The 20,878-nt window shown below is 40.1% G+C and overlaps 2 protein-coding genes across 5 annotated transcripts in view; both read right to left on the bottom strand.

The window, feature by feature from the left end:
• The window catches only part of LOC133570266 (inactive rhomboid protein 2-like), a 76,487-nt gene extending 63,194 nt beyond the window's left edge, over nucleotides 1-13,293 (bottom strand). The window contains exon 1 of the mRNA XM_061923097.2: nucleotides 13,151-13,293. The gene's annotated coding sequence lies outside the window, so the exon portion shown is untranslated. The remainder of the gene's footprint in view (nucleotides 1-13,150) is intronic.
• A 1,312-nt stretch (nucleotides 13,294-14,605) lies between these two features.
• The window catches only part of acox1 (acyl-CoA oxidase 1, palmitoyl), a 37,502-nt gene continuing 31,229 nt past the window's right edge, over nucleotides 14,606-20,878 (bottom strand). For all 4 annotated transcript variants that reach the window (XM_072916329.1, XM_061923101.2, XM_061923105.2 and 1 more), the window contains 5 exons: nucleotides 20,671-20,850; nucleotides 20,484-20,589; nucleotides 18,096-18,239; nucleotides 17,810-18,016; nucleotides 14,606-15,680 (listed from right to left, as the gene is read on the bottom strand). In XM_072916329.1, the coding sequence (XP_072772430.1) occupies nucleotides 15,630-15,680; nucleotides 17,810-18,016; nucleotides 18,096-18,239; nucleotides 20,484-20,589; nucleotides 20,671-20,850 (688 nt within the window). In that variant the 3' untranslated portion in view covers nucleotides 14,606-15,629. The remainder of the gene's footprint in view (nucleotides 15,681-17,809; nucleotides 18,017-18,095; nucleotides 18,240-20,483; nucleotides 20,590-20,670; nucleotides 20,851-20,878) is intronic.

Raw genomic sequence — 20,878 nt, 5'->3', positions numbered from 1 at the left:
CATCTAGATGTTTCTACAGTTGCATCTACACATAGCTGACTATAGTAAATGGGCTGCTGTGGAACCTACTGGCTGGCATACCAAAATGCTTTTGATAATGATTTGGAGAGCATGAGAAAATGTACTTATTACGTATTACTTAATTACAAGTATCAGATATTCCCGTGGCGGTGAAGGCGTTGCTACGAATGTTGTGGGCTGTGGCCAAAATGACGACATCAAATAATTAGCATAATCTGATATGACGCATACATTTTTTTTTTAACGGACAAGAAAATGTAGACACACCTTTAAAAATAAATCTGTGTTATTAACATATTTTTCTATATATAATAATTTACTGTTTTGCTCTATTTTTCAATTGGACGTGTTGGAATTGGGCCGATTGTTAGCATAAGATTGGCAATAAAAATTAAAAAGAGCGTTTGGAGGCTACAATACATTATGTTACTTTAATTTGTTTTCACGTTAAAAAAATCCTTATTTTTAAGGGTTTTTTTTTTTGTGTCAAGTACATTTGGAGGAAACCCTGAGTATGTTCCACAACACAACCACACACAAACAGCTGAGTAGCACAACCAACATTTTAAAAGTGCATGGTACTTTAAAATAAAGTAATGTCATCTTGTGGACAGCTGGCATCACCCTAATTCCCGTTTATAAGACACTATTTTTTTCCCACCCTTTAAAAAATGTTGCGGTTAATTTATAGAATATTTTGGGGTTCACAAGCTTCACATGCCAATCAATGTAGCCTAAAGTTAAAGTAGCAATGATTGTCACACACACACTAGGTGTGGTGAAATTTGTCCTCTGCATTTGACCCATCCCCTTGATCACCCCCTGGGAGGTGAGGGGAGCAGTGGGCAGCAGCGGTGCTGCGCCCGGGAATCATTTTTGGTGATTTAACCCCCAATTCCAACCCTTGATGCTGAGTGCCAAGCAGGGAGGTTATTGCTCCCATTTTTATAGTCTTTGGTATGACTCGTCTAGTCACATCAGATCAACAAAAGTTACCAAAGTGTGTTATGGACTCACCCTCGTCATAAAGTACACGCACAAGATGCAGCCCCAAAGCCAAAGACCATCAAGGAAACCACCAGGAAAAGAAACAGCTGCCGCACATAGAGGAAATCTGCCACTACTTACAGGCCCCAAAAGTCCAGATCGTGGCACACCAAAGAAGGCAGCTTCAGCGGTTTCAGGAAGGAGAAGAACAAAGACTGAGCTAAATGACAAATGTTTATTGTGTTACATTTGTGAATGAACACAAGAGTTTGTGTAAATGTTTCATGTTTTGTTATGTACACCTGCAGCCAATAGAGGTGTGCTGTCTATATATGTAGACAATCAAATGTGTCCGAAAATTAGGTAGGCTGCATCATATATCTAGGTATACTCTTTTGCGGTAATTGGAACATTTACAGTTAGGCCGTTTTCCACAGCTCACTAGCTACCTGCCTCACCAAAGCCACACCCATAACTGGGGTTGTACGGTAAACCGTGAGTGATACTAGTACCTTGGTACTAATGAATGAATAAAAAGGTACTATACTGCCTTTGACAAATACCGGTACATTGCTGGTGATATGAACTGAGGTGCATGTGGGTCAACACACACACAAAATAGTGTGGAGACATATTTTTGCTTCAAAACCAAAAATAAAGATTGAAATTGAAAAACAGAAAGTAAGCAGATACTAACAGTAAATGAACAAGTAGATTAATAATCCACCATTTTCCCCCAATATTTTTGACAAAATTGGAAATGCACAATATTTTACTGCATACGTCAGCAGCCAAATTTGGAGCCTTTGTTTGTTTACTTAATATCAAAAGAAAAGTTATCCAGTATGTTCACTATTTTATTTAAGGCCATTTTATACTGAACAAAAATACAAACGCAACACTTGTGATTTTGCTCCCATTTTTCATGAGTTGAACTCAAAGATGTTAAACTATATACACAAAAACAACACACAAATATTGTTCACCAATCTGTGATCATTTTTTCTTTGCCAAAATAATCCATCCCACCTCACAGGTGTGACATATCAAGATGCTGATTAAACAGGTGTGCCTTAGGGTGCCACCATAAAAGGCCACACTGAAATGTACAGTTTTATCACACAGCACAATGCCACAGATATCACAAGTTTCGAGGCAGCGTGCAGTTGGCATGCTGACTGCAGGAATGTCCACCAGAGCTGTTGCCCGTGAATTGAATGTTTATTTCTCCACCATAAGCCGTCTCCAAAGGCGTTTTGGAGAATTTGGCAGTACATCCAACCGGCCTCACAACCGCAGTCCAAGTGTAACCACACTAGCCCAGGACTTCTACATCCTGCAGGCGCACCTCCATGATCATCTGAGACCAGCTACCCAGACAGCTGCTGCAACAATTGGTCTGCATGACCAAAGAATTTCTGACCAAACTGTGAGAAACCGTCTCAGGGAAGCTCATCTGCATGCTGGTCGTCCTCATTGGGGTCTTGACTTGACTGCAGTTTGTCGTCGTAACCGACTTGAGTGGGCAAGTGCTCACCTTCGATGGCGTCTGTCACATTGGAGAGGTGTTCGAATGCACAGAGATACTGTGACGAGATCCTGAGGCCCATTGTTGTGCCATTCACCTGAGACCATCACCTCACGTTGCAGCATGACAATGTTGCAAGGATCTGTATACAATTCTTGGAAGCTGAAAACATCCCAGTTCTTGCATGGCCAGCATATTCAGCGGACACGTCAGCCATTGAGCATGTTTGGGATGCTGTGGATGGACGTATACCACAGCGTGTTCCACTTTCTGACAATATCCAGCAGCTTGGCACAGCCAATGAGGAGTGGAGCAACATTCCACAGACTACCACCAACAACCTGATCAACTCTATGCCAAGGAGATGTGTTGCACTGCGTGAAGCAAATGGTTCTCACACCACATACCATACTTGCCAACCCTCCCGGATTTTCCGGGAGACTCCCGAAATTCAGCGCCGCTCCCAAAAACCTCCCGGGACAAATTTTCTCCCAAAAATCTCCCGAAATTCAGGCGGAGCTGGAGGTCACGCCCCCTCCAGCTCCATGCGGACCTGAGTGATGTGTTGACAGCCTGTTGTACATGCACATGTGACCCACCCATAATGTGTCACATTTTTGTGTTGATTTATTTAGTTTATTTTGTGGTTTGAATTCGTTTTTGGAGCTGTCATTACACATTTATCAGTATTCACATTGGTCAGTAGGGGGCAGTAGGGCGTTTCTTCCCAATTGAATGCTATCACCTGCAGACCGGAAGTGTCTTGTCATTCTGATGAGCGCGACCAGTCTGTGAACAATTGAAACGTCCTGTGTGCTTTTTCCTCCTGTATAACAGGTTAGTTTTGGTGAATCAACTCACTGAATAATATCCATGTGATCTTTATAAGTTTAAGTACACATTCTGATGGTGGAGCCTAACTCTAAAGTGTTTGTGAGTTGTAGTTTGTATTTGTGAATGAATCCAGTGCACAGCTGCAGTAATCAATACAAAAAGGCGACGTGAGTGCGCAATGTTTATATAGGAACTTCTGATCCTAATTCAGACTCCCAAATTAGAGCTCCCGTTTTCTTATTGATTTTATAATGTATATTTGTATAATGTGTGTGTTCTGAAATAGTGACAGAGAATAGAACAAGGATGGACAATTCAACCCTTAACTCAACAATGAGTAGATAAGTGTTATGTGTGTGTGTATATGTGTAAATAAATGAACACTGAAATTCAAGTATTTCTTTTATTTATATATATATATATATATATATATATAATAAAATATATATGTATGTATGTATATATATATATATATATATATATATATATAGCTAGAATTCACTGAAAGTCAAGTATTTCTTATATATATATATTTATCTTAACCACGCCCCCAACCACGCCCCCCGCCCCACCCCTGACCACGCCCCTCGGCCCCCACTCCCCACCTACCGAAATCGGAGGTCTCAAGGTTGGCAAGTATGCCACATACTGACTGCTTCTCTGACACGCCTCAATAAAGCAAAACTGCACATTTCAGTATGGCCTTTTATTGTGGCAGCCTAATCTGTAAAATAATAATGCTTTTTAATCAGCATCTTGATATGCCACACCTGGGGGATGGATTATCTTGGCAAAGAAGAAATGCTCACTAACACAGATTTACACAGATTTGTCAACAGTATTTGAGGGGAATAGGTCGTTTAGTAAAAGTTGTAGATCTTTGAGTTCAACTCATGAAAGATGGGAGCAATAATGGGAGCAAAAACAAAAGTGTTGCGTTTATATTTGTGTTGTAAAATTGTTCCTTAAGTGTAATAAGAAATGTATGTTTAATGAATCATAAGAGTTTCTGTAAAAAAAAGAAGAAAAAAAAGCCAATAATGAATTTTTTTGTGGTTCCCTTTATTTTGAAAAGTCTCAAAATACATTTTAGTCCTGAAAACAACAACGAGCGGAGACTGAATGAAGAGCGCCTCTGCTGGCTGCAGCCACAAAATACACCAGCTGGTGGAGCGCCTCAGTAACAAAATGGAATAGTGTCCTTCCAGAAGACCTTTTGAAAGAGTAACAATAAGAGGACAGCTGGCCTGCTAACACATTTCATAAAGGTGGACAAAGTAGCAGTCTGCACCCTCGGACCATAACGGAGCAAGCAAGGACGTTTGCTTACGCCAGCAGGAGCGCCAGCAGCAAGCAAGGAAAAGTGTGGGAGTGTGTGACTTTCTTCTCTCAACACTCATTTTTCAAATATTAAAAGTGTCTCGCTCACACGTAGTAATATTTACACTTCAAATATAACGCAAAGAATTTGCTTTCTATCTAAAAACGCCGGAGGCAGCAAAATATTACACTTCATTCCCGCAAGAGTGGACGTGCCCAAGCTTGCATGGAGCCAGGTGCTGAGCAATGCATAGCAGCCATCAGAGTGCCTGCATGACAGCCATGAGAGTGCCTGCATGGCCACATGGCAGCCATGAGAGTGCCTGCATGGCCACAGCCATGAGAGTGCCTGCATGGCCACATGGCAGCCATGAGAGTGCCTGCATGACAGCCATGAGAGTGCCTGCATGGCCACATGGCAGCCAGGCAGACTTTCCCAAGTCCAGCAGCACAACTGCAACCATCCTTGATGCCAAACTCAAATGTCATGGCTGTCCTGTCACATTTTGGGAACACCAAAGCTGCATGATTCCGTAGTAAGGGTGGGTCGGGTCTAGGGCTGCAACAACTAATCGATTACATCGATTAAAATCGATTATAAAAATAGTTGGCGATTAATTTAGTCATCGACTCGTTGGATCTATGCTATGCGCATGCGCAGAGGCAATTTTTTTTAATGTTTTTATTTTTTGTAAAAAAAATAAATGTCATGACTTGGTCCTGGGTGTTAACTTTTCCGGGATGCAACGGAAAGTTGGCTCGGGCGAGACGGGAATGAAGGTACATGATTTATTTAATATATTAAAAAAAAATACAAACGAAAAGCGCGCACAGTGGCGGAGAATAAACTATGAAACCAAAAGACTATAGCAAAAAAGTACAAATGAAAAGCACGCACAGTGGCGGAGAACAAACTATGAAAAACAAAAAGACTATAAACATGGAACAAAAACTTACTTTGACAAGGGACATGAAGCAGGATCTTAGAGGATGAAGAGTGTACAGAAGCATAAATGTGGCGGTCGTCAGAACGACAAACTGAAAAGAATGAACTTAAATACTATGGACATGATTAGTGAAAGCAGGTGCGTGGCTCAAAACGTGGAACAGGTGCGTGACGTGACAGGTGAAAACTAATGGTTGCTACGGTGACAAAACAAAAGTGCACAAAAAGTCCAAAACCCAAAACGAACATGACCAAAACAAAAACATGATCACACAGACATGACAATAAATAAATTTAAAAAATATATTTTTTATAAATCTTTATATATAAACTGCAACATGTACAAACAGCTGAGAAACAATAATCAAAATAAGTATGGTGCCAGTATGCTGGTTTTCCCCCCAATAAAATACTGGAAAGGATAGAAATGTAGTTTGTCTCTTTTATCCGATTATTAATCGATTAATCAAAGTAATAATCAACAGATTAATCGATTATCAAATGAATCGTTAGTTGCAGCCCTAACTGTCACCATCGTTGTACCTTCAGGCCACTTCAAAATTCAGATGTTACACTTTTCACCCTGCGATCCCAAAACAGTCCTGCCTATTAAAAGTAGAATATAAATGTAATATATCAATATTTGCATGAAATCTTCAACAACTTCAGCCGTAACCATAGAAACTAGGGATGGGAATCTTTAGGCACCCAACAATTTGATCCAATTCCTATTCCTGGGGTGACGATTCCATTCATGATCGATTTTGGATTCAACACAATTCTCAATTCCAACCGATTCTCGCAATGTAATTACTTGGTATAATAATTATAATGAAACCCTAACCTAAACCAAACCTATTATGAAACCCTAACCCTAACCCATAATGAAAGCCTAACCCTAACCCATTATGAAACCCTAACCCATAATGAAAGCCTAACCCTAACCCATAATGAAAACCCTAACCCATAATGAAAGCTTAACCCTAACCCATAATGAAAACCCTAACCCACAATGAAAGCCTAACCCTAACCCTTCAAAAGAGGTTAGAACAACTCCTTCTGGTTGCATGGAGATGGTGTTAAAATATTTTTTTAAATTATCCATCCATCCATCCATCTTCTTCCGCTTATCTGAGGTCGGGTCGCGGGGGCAGCAGACTAAGCAGGGAAGCCCAGACTTCCCTCTCCCCAGCCACTTGGTCCAGCTCCTCCCGGGGGATCCCGAGGCATTCCCAGGCCAGCCGGGAGAGATAGTCTTCCCAACGTGTCCTGGGTCTTCCCTGTGGCCTCCTACCGGTCGGACGTGCCTGAAACACCTCCCTAGGTAGGCGTTTGGGTGGCATCCTGACCAGATGCCCGAACCACCTCATCTGGCTCCTCTCCATGTGGAGGAGCAGCGGCTTTACTTTGAGCTCCCCCCGGATGGCAGACCTTCTCACCCTATCTCTAAGGGAGAGACCCGCCACCCGGCGGAGGAAACTCATTTGTACCCGTGATCTTGTCCTTTCGGTCATAACCCAAAGCTCATGACCATAGGTGAGGATGGGAACGTAGATCCACCGGTAAATCGAGAGCTTTGCCTTCCGGCTCAGCTCCTTCTTCACCACAACGGATCGATACAGCGTCCACATTACTGAAGACGCCGCACCGATTCGCCTGTCGATATCACGATCCACTCTTCCCTCACTCGTGAACAAGACTCCGAGGTACTTGAACTCCTCCACTTGGGGCAAGATCTCCTCCCCAACCCGAAGATGGCACTCCACCCTTTTCCGGGCGAGAACCATGGACTCGGAGGTGCTGATTCAGTCGCTTCACACTCGGCTGCGAACCGATCCAGTGAGAGCTGAAGATCCTGGCCAGATGAAGCCATCAGGACCACATCATGTTTAAAAAGCAGAGACCTAATCCTGCAGCCACCAAACCAGATCCCCTCAACGCCTTGACTGCGCCTAGAAATTGTGTCCATAAAAGTTCAGAACAGAATGGGTGACAAAGGGCAGCCTTGGCGGAGTCCAACCCTCACTGGAAACGTGTCCGACTTACTGCCGGCAATGCGGACCAAGCTCTGACACTGATCATACAGGGAGTGGACCGCCACAATCAGACAGTCTGATACCCCATACTCTCTGAGCACTCCCCACAGGACCTCTCGAGGGACACGGTCGAATGCCTTCTTCAAGTCCACAAAGCCCATGTAGACTGGTTGGGCAAACTCCCATGCACCCTCAAGGACCCTGCCCAGAGTATAGAGCTGGTCCACAGTTCCACCACCAGGACGAAAACCACACTGTTCCTCCTGAATCCGAGGTTGGACTATCCTCTCCAGTACACCTGAATAGACCTTACCGGGAAGGCTGAGGAGTGTGATCCCACCATAGTTAGAACACACCCTCCGGTTCCCCTTCTTAAAGAGAAGAACCACCACCCCGGTCTGCCAATCCAGAGGTACCGCCCCCGATGTCCACGCGATACTGCAAAGTCTTTTAAAAATTAATTCTTATTAAAAAAAAACATTTTCTATTTTTTTTTTGAAAATGATAAATCAATTTAGAATCAGGATGAATAAAATCCGCCATTGGGATGTGAATAGTTTTCTTTGTGCATGATGGCTCCAAATGTCAGGACCTCCACTTGCACTTGTGGGGACTGAAGCGTAGCCAGATAAGGATGAGGCTATGACAACAACAACATTGATGTTCATGCATGAATGTTTTTGAGGAATTACATGAAGGAGTTTTCTGTTATTATTGCTAACTTCTTTTCCACCAGTAGCCCGCTAGCGACATCAACATGGCTAAGCTAGCTTTGTTCATACTGGAAAAAGCAAAATAATAAAAACATGTTCTTGTCTTCCACAAGACATCGTCACAATCACACAAAGTGCTTTTAATTACTCAACTTACAGTCCTCACTTTAATCACAAACCTCATTTAGTGTTATTATCATCATCAACGTTATTATTATCATCCACATTATTATTATCATCCACGTTATTATTATCATCCACGTTATTATTATCATCCACGTTATCATCATCCACGTTATTATCATCATCCATGTTATTATCATCATCAACGTTATTATTATCATCCACGTTATTATCGTCATCCATGTTATAATCATCATCCACGTTATTATCATCATCCATGTTATTATCATCATCCATGTTATTATCATCATCTATGTTATTATCATCATCCATGTTATTATTATCATCCATGTTATTATCATCATCCATGTTATTATCATCATCCATGTTATTATCATCATCCACGTTATTATTATCATCCATGTTATTATCATCATCCACGTTATTATTATCATCCACGTTATTATCATCATCCACGTTATTATCATCCACGTTATTATCATCATCCATGTTATTATCATTATCCATGTTATTATCATCATCCACGTTATTATCATCATCCATGTTATCATCATCATCCACGTTATTATCATCATCCACGTTATTATCATCATCCACGTTATTATCATCATCCACGTTATTATTATCATCCATGTTATTATCATCATCCATGTTATCATCATCCACGTTATTATTATCATCCACGTTATTATCATCATCCACGTTATTATCATCCACGTTATTATCATCATCCATGTTATTATCATTATCCATGTTATTATCATCATCCACGTTATCATCATCCACGTTATTATTATCATCCACGTTATTATCATCATCCACGTTTTATTATCATCCACGTTACTATCATCATTTACATTATTATCATCCATGTTATTATCATCATCTACGTTATTATTATCATCCACGTTATCATCATCCACATTATCATCATCCACGTTATTATTGTCATCCACGTTATTATCATCATCCACGTTATTATCATCATCCATGTTATTATTATCATCCAAGTTATTATTATCATCCATGTTATTATCATCATCCACGTTATCATCATCCACGTTATTATCATCATCCATGTTATTATCATCATCCACGTTATTATCATCATCCACGTTATTATCATCATCCACGTTATTATCATCATCCACGTTATTATCATCCATGTTATTATCATCATCCACATTATCATCATCCATGTTATTATCATCATCCACGTTATTATTATCATCCACGTTATTATCATCATCCATGTTATTATCATCATCCATGTTATCATCATCATCCATGTTGTTATTATCATCAACGTTATTATTATCATCCACGTTATTATCATCATCCACATTATCATCATCCACGTTATTATCATCATCCACGTTATTATCGTCATCCACGTTATTATCATCATCCACGTTATTATCAACCACATTATTATCAATAGCATTGCCAACATGGCCACATTTCAATGTTCAACCATTTTCTGAATACTTACTTAGTACAGTTTGTGTATACTCTATTAGTACAGTTTGTGTATATTCTATTAGTACAGTTTGTGTATACTCTATTAGTACAGTTTGTGTATAGTCTATACTCAAACCCTAATAACTCCTATAACAGCCATTGAAATACTTTCTAGAGTTGAAGACTTCAAGGCCTACTGAAAGCCAGTACTACAGTCTGATAGTTTATACATCAATGATGAAATCTTAACATTGCAACACATGCCAATACGGCCGGGTTAGTTTACTAAAGTGCAATTTTTAATTTTGCGCGAAATATCCTGCTGAAAACGTCTCGGTATGATGACGTCAACGCGTGACGTCGCGGATTGTAGAGGACATTTTGGGACAGCATGGTGGCCAGCTATTAAGTCGTCTGTTTTCATGGCAAAATTCCACAGTATTGTGGACATCTGTGTTGGTGGATCTTTTGCAATTTGTTCAATGAACAATGGAGACAGCAAAGAAGAAAGCTGTAGGTGGGAAGCGGTGTATTGCGGCCGGCTGCAGCAACGCAAACACGGCCGGTGTTTCATTGTTTACATTCCCGAAAGATGACAGTCAATCTTTACCATTGGCCTGTGGAGAACTGGGACAACAGAGACTCTTACCAGGAGGACTTTGAGTTGGATACGCAGACGCGGTACCGTGAGTACGCTTCCAAACATTTGATCGCTTGCCCGTACGTGCGTGCCGCTATGTGCATGTCACGTACGTAACTTTGGGGAAATATATGTGCTGTATGAACTTTGGGGAGGTGAACGGTACTTTGGGCTGTGGGATTGAGTGTGTTGTGCAGGTGTTTGACTTGTATTGGCGGGTTATATGGACGGAAGGTGTTTGTTATGCGGGATTAATTTGTGGCATATTAAATATAAGCCTGGTTGTGTTGTGGCTAATAGAGTATATTGTGTTTATTTACTCTTTTAGTCATTCCCAGCTGAATATCAGGTCCCACCCGCCTCTCACAGCATCTTCCCTTTACCTTTCCTCATCCACAAATCTTTCATCCTCGCTCAAATGAATGGGGAAATCGTCGCTTTCTCGGTCCGAATCGCTCTGGCTGCTGGTGGCCATGATTGTAAACAATGTTTGGATGTGAGGAGCTCCACAACCTGTGACGTCACGCTACTCGTCTGCTACTTCCGGTACAGGCAAGGCTTTTTTATCAGCGACCAAAAGTTGCCAACTTTATCGTGGATGTTCTCTACTAAATCCTTTCAGCCAGGGCCGGCCCGTGGCATAGGCCGTATAGGCAAATGCTAAGGGCGCCGTCCATCAGGGGGCGCCACGCCAGTGCCACAAATGTTGGAGAAAAAAAAAGAAAAAAAAAGTTGGTACTATTATTTCTAAATACAAAAAGTAATTCCACGTTAATTAAAATGCAAAGTAAAGCCTATTTAATAGAAATATTATTTGTTACAACATTACGCCCCCCCCCCCCCCTCCTCCCCCCGCACGGTGCGACCCCTCCCTTCCCGTATCATGACTCTTTTTGGACGTCACCACATCAAAAAATCAACACAAGATGTCAAAACTGTCAGGTGCCCAGGGAAGAAAAAAGAGAAAAGAAGAGGAGTAGAAACGAGAAAAAGACAGAGTTAGCAGGTAGGTAACGTTAGCCTACATGAAATTATTTGTCTGTTACAGAATGTGATAGTAACCTGGCTTTTTAGCATTAAGCTAATGTTACATGATTCGGCAATTGCTAATCAATAAATAGCTAGTTCTGTTTTAACGTCGGGTTAATATTGTGGAGGGGGCTAAATTGTTATGGAAAATAATAATGTAACGTTAGGTAATTACAGTACTCCCACTTTACATTCCTCAGGGACATTTCTTTCTTTCTTTAGTTTATTTGGAACATGAACACACTTACATCATAATACATCACACAATTTCATATCATTTCATTTTACATCATGCCCGAAAAGGAGTAGGAAGACGCAAAGCTTATTTAATCCTACCCCTTTCCCACTTCAAAGCGTTTACAAATATATAGAATCATTTACTGACCTTTTTATATAATAAAATAACATCTATGAATTAGTATACAACAGTTTTGTAATATGTAATTAATTAATTAATTCAGTCATTATTAACATACTGAGATGAAGAATATCTTATTTTCAATAAGGTTGAAAGTATTTCTCATAATTCTTCTTCTTTGTACTTTGTAAGCACTATTATTTTGAACAACCTCTTAAACTGGATCATATCAGTACAATTTTTAACTTATTTACTTAATCCATTCCATCATTTAATTCCACATACTGATATGCTAAAAGTTCTAAGTGTTGTACGTGCATATAAATGTTTGTATTAGATCTTTTAAGCAGGTGTTTTTTGTTTACATTGTTATTGCCTTCTGGTTAGCTAATGTTTGCCCTGCAGGTAATAGTCACTTTTCCACCCCTTTAAATATTAGGTATAGTTGTAAGTAAAAAAAAAAAGGTCAAAGACAAAGCTATTCGGGTTCTTGTGAGTATATACACTTCACTGCCGATGTGGGGGGGCGCCACCTAAAATCTTGCCTAGGGCGCCAGATTGGTTAGGGCCGGGCCTGCTTTCAGCAAAAATATGGCAATATCACGAAATGATCAAGTATGACACATAGAATGGACCTGCTATCCCCGTTTAAATAAGAAAATCGCATTTCAGTAGGCCTTTAAAGCCTAATGACTCCTATAACATCCATTGAAATACTTTGTAGAGTTGAAGACATCATAATGGCAAATACACTTTTCATGTAGAACGTCCGGCGGACCAGATTGAACATCTATTTTGCCCAGGTGTGTTCTTCATTGCCACAAGTGTAAAAAGAAGTTCATCAGTGTTGACAGTAAAAGATAAATATGACACACTGTTGTTATTTAGTAATCATCTATAGCTGAGACACAAATTGCACTAATAGCCACAAATGGACAACAATATGATGAGCACACACAAACAAGTCATTAATAACTAAAAGGTCGTTATTAAAAAGCACTTCTGACAAACTTGACCTCAATTGCGTGAAAAGGAGCAGCCTGTGACGTCACGGCGTGTTGCTCATTGTCGCTAACTTTCAGTTAGCGACTGAAAGATGGAGTTAATGAAGCAAAGTTGGGATGAAGACTCACCTGCTACACTCTCTTCTTCATCAGCAGCGGCCTTTTGTCCCCGAACAAGGACGTCGTTGTCCCGCGCGGCGTGTCGGCACTTCCCGCTTTGTGCTCCACTCCCGCCGCTGCTCCCACGGAGGACTGGAGGGGGCGGAGCTACAACTCACCTCACCCGGAACTCAGGACGGGCTTTTTTTTTTTTTTTTCCTTTTGAATAAATAACAAACATACTTTTATAATTCACTCAACAGTCAAGGCACTTTCGACAACAAGGAAAGAAAACTAAAGCAAATACAGATAGAGAATTCATTCATTTAATTTAATTAAATAAAGGCTACCTAAATCACTTTAAATGTTCACTTTAACAATTTAAGGGCTTTTTTACTCTTAATCATTCTCCAATATTTCATTGATAATTGTAAACCATTAAGCCAATTACAAAATGTAGGCCTTACTTTCATAAATCGACATTTATGTAAAAAAAAAAATGTTTGCCTGGAGCATAATAATGTTGACAAACATTACAGTCATTTATAAAAATACCTAATTTAAACTCTTCTATAGTGAGCGGGGACATCTCCACACCTTCTTTCTCAGCCAACTCAGGTGAGTTTGTGCGGCCTCCAGCACCCAAACATCATGTGTAGTTTTAATTTCAATGCTGAAATATCAACTTCACATCCATCCCTTGACAGAAAGTTTTTTTTTGTCAAAATCCCCTTTTTATAGGAAAAAACTAAATATGCAAAATGTTCCTAAAAAAAATTTAGTAATTTGGACCTTTCATAGGTAAATAATTCATAACAACATTGCTTTTGGTTTATTATGTTTTGAGCAATTTAAATTTATATTTATCATTTCCAATTATTATTCATAAAAGAAAAAACATTTTACAAAAATCAGACTAAAAGTTCTCGGGGATTCCACATTCATAAAAGTGTACATGAATATTATTTTGACTTTCAACACTTAAATCCCTACATCAACTTTCAACACTTAACTTTCAACTTTCAACTTTCAACTTTCAACACTTAAATCCCTACATCAACTTCAGATCTATCCATCAAATATACATTTTTATCATTTTTTGAGCAGACATTTTGAAAGTGTTATTAGCGTTTGCTCTTTTATTCCACTTTTTGTAGTAATATTATTTTTTAAATGTGCCAAGGGTCTTTAAAACATTTGCTGCGGGCCACACTTTGGACACCACTGTGTTAAAAATGTTTTTTTTAAATAACATTTATTTTTCTCTAGGGACTCAAAGCACCTCATTTAAATCAGTGCGGGTGGTGCTGGCAGCAGGTGGGTCAAGGAACGGCTGAGACTCGGATAGAGTAAGCGGCAATCGAACCTGGAACCCTCAAGTTGCTCTACCAACCGAGGCAGGACCAATACTACACTACCTGAAACAGTACAGTAACACAATCCTTCATTTCAAGCAGGTTAACCAGTAAATCCACACAAGACACGTTTGTATTACTCAGATTTATTTTGACAACATGTCAAATTATTCATCGACATTAGTAAAAACTAGCAAATATTCAACCAATTATGGTTAATCGACACCTGATGATTCAAGTGCCGTGACAGCATAATGTACATATTTCCATACAGACAAATCATTCACAATAATAAGGCAAATTCCTCAGGCACATAAAGTTTGTAATCCCAAAAAGCCTTCAGATGTAATTGTAGTGTTTTATAAGAAACTTTAGCTACCATCCAAATAGTTGGTGGAGCACTGATTTTTGAGAGATGTGGACATGGCAGGAACATAGGATTTCAGGAAGTCTATTCTTATGTGTTCATTAAGTGCAGAATCAGGAGCATCTCGGACCTTTAAGGAGTCTTCAAAGTTGTCTTTGAGCGAGTACAGTCCCTCAGGAGTCAAGGCGAGCAAAGCTGTTATGTGGAAGACAGAACGACAGACGACCCCCACAGCTGCTCCACAGAGATTCATTTGGCCCATTCCTGGGTGGATCTCGCTGAGAGGAAAGTTGATCATTTTGCAATGCGGTCTGCTAGAAAGTGATGAAAGGCGCCACTCAACATAGCAACTGGCACTGTGGTCAAAGTTGGAATTGCCAAAAAAAACAAAAAACAACACATTCTAAGATATTTAAAACTCAGTGCACTTGTCAGGTTTCATGTGTCAGGTAAACGGCGACGAATGGGGCCATATGAATCCCCTTCCTACTGTCGTTTGCAAACATCATTGATTGCCAATGCAAAGCAAAGCTTACAGAAGTTGAAGTCAAACTTGTTGTTATGGAACATTCTTACTAATGTTTGGTTCTGAATAGCACAACTGAGGGGAAAAAGGCCAGTGCAGCAAAGCTTGGACAAGAAATAATGACATCTGACATAATTCAATTGTAGAGTCCATGAAGTATTATTTAAAAGATCATATTTACACACCAAGGAAAACCTTTCCTTCCCTCGTCATTCAGGGAGTCGCTGATACAGAATTAGTAGACTTTGTGGGCTCTTCATCTCACAGTTTGGACCTCAAAGGTTTCAGATACTTCTCAAAGGACTCATGCACCTGCAAAAGGAGAAAGCAAGCATTAAGTCAAATGATTATCTGGGGGGGGGAAAAGAATAGTTTTCACTGAGATGAGAACCGAGTTCCAGTTGTGAGCCGTTTGTTTGGGAGCCATTTTTGATGCACATGCAAACTGAGCCTGGACAATAGTCCACTCTGCACCTGGACAATAGTCCACTCTGCACCTGGACAATAGTCCACTCTGCACCTGGGACCACCTGGCTGGCACCTGCACTAGAAAGACTCAGATTTGAAAGGGAACTGCACTTTTTTTTAGAATTTAGTCTATCGCTCATAATTAGGGATGTCCGATAATGGCTTTTTGCCGATATCCGATATTCCATATTTTTATTTTTATTTTATTTATTTATTTTATAAATCTTTATTTATAAACTGCAACATGTACAAACAGCTGAGAAACAATCATCAAAATAAGTATGGTGCCAGTATGCTGTTTTTTTCCCAATAAAATACTGGAAAGGATAGAAATGTAGTTTGTTTCTTTTATCCGATTATTAATCGAAGTAATAATCGACAGATTAATCGATTATTAAATGAATGGTTAGTTGCAGCCTTACTTGTGTGTATTGCAGCACCGTGTTGGGGTACTTATTTGACTGATGCATGGTTTATTATTCTTATTTTATTTGATATATACTTTTTGTGGCGCACTTGTTTAGTGGGAGAAGAAAAGACAAAAATAAAAAATGACAAATGTTGATGAAAAAAGAGGTAAGTCATGCGATTAATGACAAGAAATACTGCATCAATCATGTAAATATACACAGACTTATCACGCAGTAATTGCCTTTGTGTCAAAATATGTCTGTCTTTTCTTAAACAAATTTGGATAATGCAAGCTGTGATGAATCCGATTGGAAAATGTCATCATTTGACAGCACTAAATAAGAACATATTATGTGTAGCCTTTAAACGTTATTTTCCTACAATATTATCATATATTGCAAACATTCTTTTGAATAAATATTGAAATATCTGCTTGAATCAAATCTTGGTCGTTTCATTTCTTGTTTTATACTTTTGTTTATTGATTTATTAAATGTTTGTGTTTTTAGGTGATATAGTTTTCACTTCTTTGAAGGTATATTTTACTACTCTTGTATTGTATTCCTTCTTCTGTGTCACCATGTGAATGTGACACTGTGTGCACTGGATTCAAATTGTTTATGTCTGTACAGCACTTATATAAATGTGTTAAATACCGTATTTTTCGGATTATAAATCGCAGTTTTTTTCATAGTTTGGCCGACTTATACTCAGGAGCGACTTATGTGTGAAAATAATTAACACATTCGTGTAACACATCAAATAATGTTATTTATCTCATTCACGTAAGAGACTAAGCGTATATCAACAATCGTCACACACACACGTCAACCAATAAAAATTTGGCGGGGGCAGGTCATGGCAGAAGTGCATTGTGGGTCATGGGATGCTACCTGCTACTACTACTATCGTACTTATGAAAATGGATCATTTCAACATTGGCGCTAACTTATAAAAACTGAGAAGGACTGAACCAAAATGTCAGCGAAAAGGAAGTCATATACTGCAGATTACAAGCTGGACGTAGTGAAATATGCAGCAGAGAACGGCAATCGAGCAGCAGAAAGAAAGTTTGGAGTATCAAATACATTTCCCCAAAAAATGCGACTTATACTCCAGTGCGACTTACATAGGTTTTTTTCCTTCTTTATTATGCATTTTCGGCCGGTGCGACTTATACTCCGGAGCGACTTATACTCCAAAAAATACGGTAAGCATGAATAAACTCTACTGAACTGAAATTGTACACTAAAAATTCTAATAGATTTTACGGTGAAAAACCCGCGACTCAATCGCCAGAATCTTAGTGTATTTAGTAAAAAATACTTTGTACATTTTATATTACGACTCAGGTAACTGAATTGACAGTTTTTTACTCCAAAATCTAGAATATTTTTCCCCCAGTGTGCTTAAAAAAATGTAAAGTATTGGCAATTGTGTAATAACACTCGCTGCTGTAGAAGATGTGTTAATCATTTCTGCGACAGATCAATTCAACATACATGATCTTTTATTGTTTTTGGAGCAGACTAACAAGGTCTAATGAATGCCGTCTCACTGACCTCAGTGGCGTTTAGGGGTGAGCGGCGGGCCCACTCAAACATGTGCTCGTAGACGTTCCCGTCGTAGCGCCCCAACACTGACTTCAGCATCTGGTCGTGGAAATCAAAGGCATCTACCAGCGCCACGGCGTTCGGTCTCAGCTCGGAGAGCAGCTCCTTGAGACGGGCGGAAATCTGCAGCACCTGGGAGCCGGTCAACAGCTCCGCCTGGGATTCATCAGAACGGGAGAAATGAGGATAAAGGACAAGAAAAGTTGCAATAAAAAGAATATTCTTGTATTTGTACCAGTAGGAAGTCTCCAGAGTTGTTGATGATGCCATGAAGAGCATAGAGGCGAGCCAGCGTGGACAGCACTGAGTGGATGGGGCCAGCATCAATCTCTCCCAGCTTGTCAGTAAACAGCTTGACCACCACATAGTGGCAGTGGGCCTGTGGGTCACATGTACATGTTTTACTTCCAGGGTCACAAGTACATGTTTTACTTCCAGGGTCACAAGTACATGTTTTACTTCCAGTGTCACAAGTACATGTTTTACTTCCAGGGTCACAAGTACATGTTTTACTTCCAGGGTCACATGTACATGTTTTACTTCCAGGGTCACAAGTACATGTTTTACTTCCAGGGTCACAAGTACATGTTTTACTTCCAGGGTCACATGTACATGTTTTACTTCCAGGGTCACAAGTACATGTTTTACTTCCAGGGTCACAAGTACATGTTTTACTTCCAGTGTCACAAGTACATGTTTTACTTCCAGGGTCACAAGTACATGTTTTACTTCCAGGGTCACATGTACATGTTTTACTTCCAGGGTCACAAGTACATGTTTTACTTCCAGGGTCAAGTACGGTACATGTTTTACTTCCAGGGTCACAAGTACATGTACATAGCAATGTTTTACTTCCAGGGTCACAAGTACATGTACATAGCAATGTTTTACTTCCAGGGTCAAGTACATGTACATAGCAATGTTTTACTTCCAGGGGGAAGCCTTGGCATCAACATCTAAATAAATACATACAAAAGGATATACATAAGTCTGCTCTTTTAATATAGAATAGTTCACATCGTGCAGGGTTATGGAAATAAATGAATAAAAATGAAACAGGCTTCACTTCACATTAAAACAAATACACTATATTGCCAAAAGTATTTGGCCACCTGCCTTGACTCACATATGAAGTTGAAGTGCCATCCCATTCCTAACCCATAGGCTTCAATATGACCTTTTGCAGCTATTACAGCTTCAACTCTTCTGGGAAGGCTGTCCACAAGGTTGCAGAGTGTCTTTATATCTTCTGGGAAGGCTGTCCACAAGGTTGTGGAGTGTCTTTATAGGAATTTTCCACCATTCTTCCAAAAGCGCATTGGTGAGGTCACACACTGATGTTGGTCCAGAAGGCCTGGCTCTCAGTCTCTGTTATAATTCATCCCAAAGGTGTTCTATCCGGTTCAGGTCAGGACTCTGTGCAGGCCAGTCAAGTTCATCCACACTAGACTCTGTCATCCATGTCTTTATGGACCTTGCTTTGTGCACTGGTGCACAGTCATGTTGGAAGAGGAAGGGGCCCGCTCAAAACTGTTCCCACAAGGTTGGGAGCATGGAATTGTCCAAAATGTTTTGGTATCCTGGAGCATTCAAAGTTCCTTTCACTGGAACTAAGGGGCCAAGCCCAACTCCTGAAAAACAACCCCACATCATAATTCCTCCTCCACCAAATTTCACACTCGGCACAATGCAGTCCGAAATGTAGCGTTCTCCTGGCAACCTCCAAACCCAGACTGGTACATCAGATTGCCAGATGGAAAAGTGTGATTCATCAGTTCAGAGAAGGCATCTCCACTGCTCTAGAGTCCAGTGGTGATGTCCTTTACACCACTGCATCCCACGCTTTGCATTGGACTTGGTGATGTATGGCTTAGATGCAGCTGCTCGGGGGGGGGGGGGATCGGGAGGGTTGGCAAGTATGGTGTCACCCACCGAATGATATGACTCTGAGGTACACAGCTGCAAAAGATGCTAAAAAAGGTTAGCATGCTAGCATGCAAATGTTAGCATGATGTTATGTGTATCTGAAAGTGTGTTGCCCAAAAGTTAGCCTTAATAGTGAAATGTTGTTTAAAAGAGTCTTTAGTAAGTCCTACTGGGAACACACTATTGTGTGTCCAGGACACTTTTTTATATTCCCTGTAACTCTGCAACGTAACAAATTGCCATACATGACATTCAACAGACACACAAACATTATTATGCTAATGTTTTTGGTAAATGTCACATCGGTATGCAAACCGTTAGCATGCTAAAGTTAACGTGGTAACAGTTAGCATGTGTCACGTCACGTTATATGACTCTGAGGTGTACAGCTGCAAAAGTTTAAGGCCTTTCATTATACATTTGCCTTTAAACTAGTGCTGTGAAAAGATTGTTTTTTAAACCAGATTAACCACACTTTTGAATATGGATGAATCATGACTAATCAGTTTAAATTAACTTAAACAAAACAGCCCAAAATGTGGACACTAATGCAATTTTATTATTAGAATGTCATACAGTAAAAAAGTTTTAACCGATTTACTTTTATTTGCTGAAAAGGTGGTTTGTAAAGTGTAAAATGTTTGTGATGAATACTATTTGTATGAAATGTGCTTGTAGGTGGAAGAAATGGTCTTACATGGGAGGCTGCGACCAGGTCGATAGCACTATTGTTCCAGGCGTCCTCTTGGCTCTTCCTTTGCTGCAGCTCCTTCTGGATGCTCTTGGCTGCCAGCTCCACCAGACTAAACACACAGAAGGATCATTTGCATGACTCACGGACAAATGCCATGGCGTTTATTAGTCCGCCCTCAAGCATCTCCTACGTGGCGGCTCGTAGTTTGTAGAGCTCCGCCAAGCCGGACAGGTCCTCCGTGTCCACACCGGTGGATCTTGCTGCGACCAGCTGGGACTGGACCCTCGGGAGCTGGGACTCATTGAGGTATGATACCATGCCATGGAGCCGCTGACCTGTTCTAGCCTGCCGGTAGCTCTTCATCAGGTATCTGCACGGAAAAAAAACATTAACATTTA

Source organism: Nerophis lumbriciformis, linkage group LG27 (genome assembly GCF_033978685.3).
Source record: "Nerophis lumbriciformis linkage group LG27, RoL_Nlum_v2.1, whole genome shotgun sequence".
NCBI lineage: Eukaryota > Metazoa > Chordata > Actinopteri > Syngnathiformes > Syngnathidae > Nerophis > Nerophis lumbriciformis.
The sequence above is the reverse complement of the archived record's forward strand: the minus strand, read 5'-3'. Positions and strand labels throughout refer to the sequence as shown.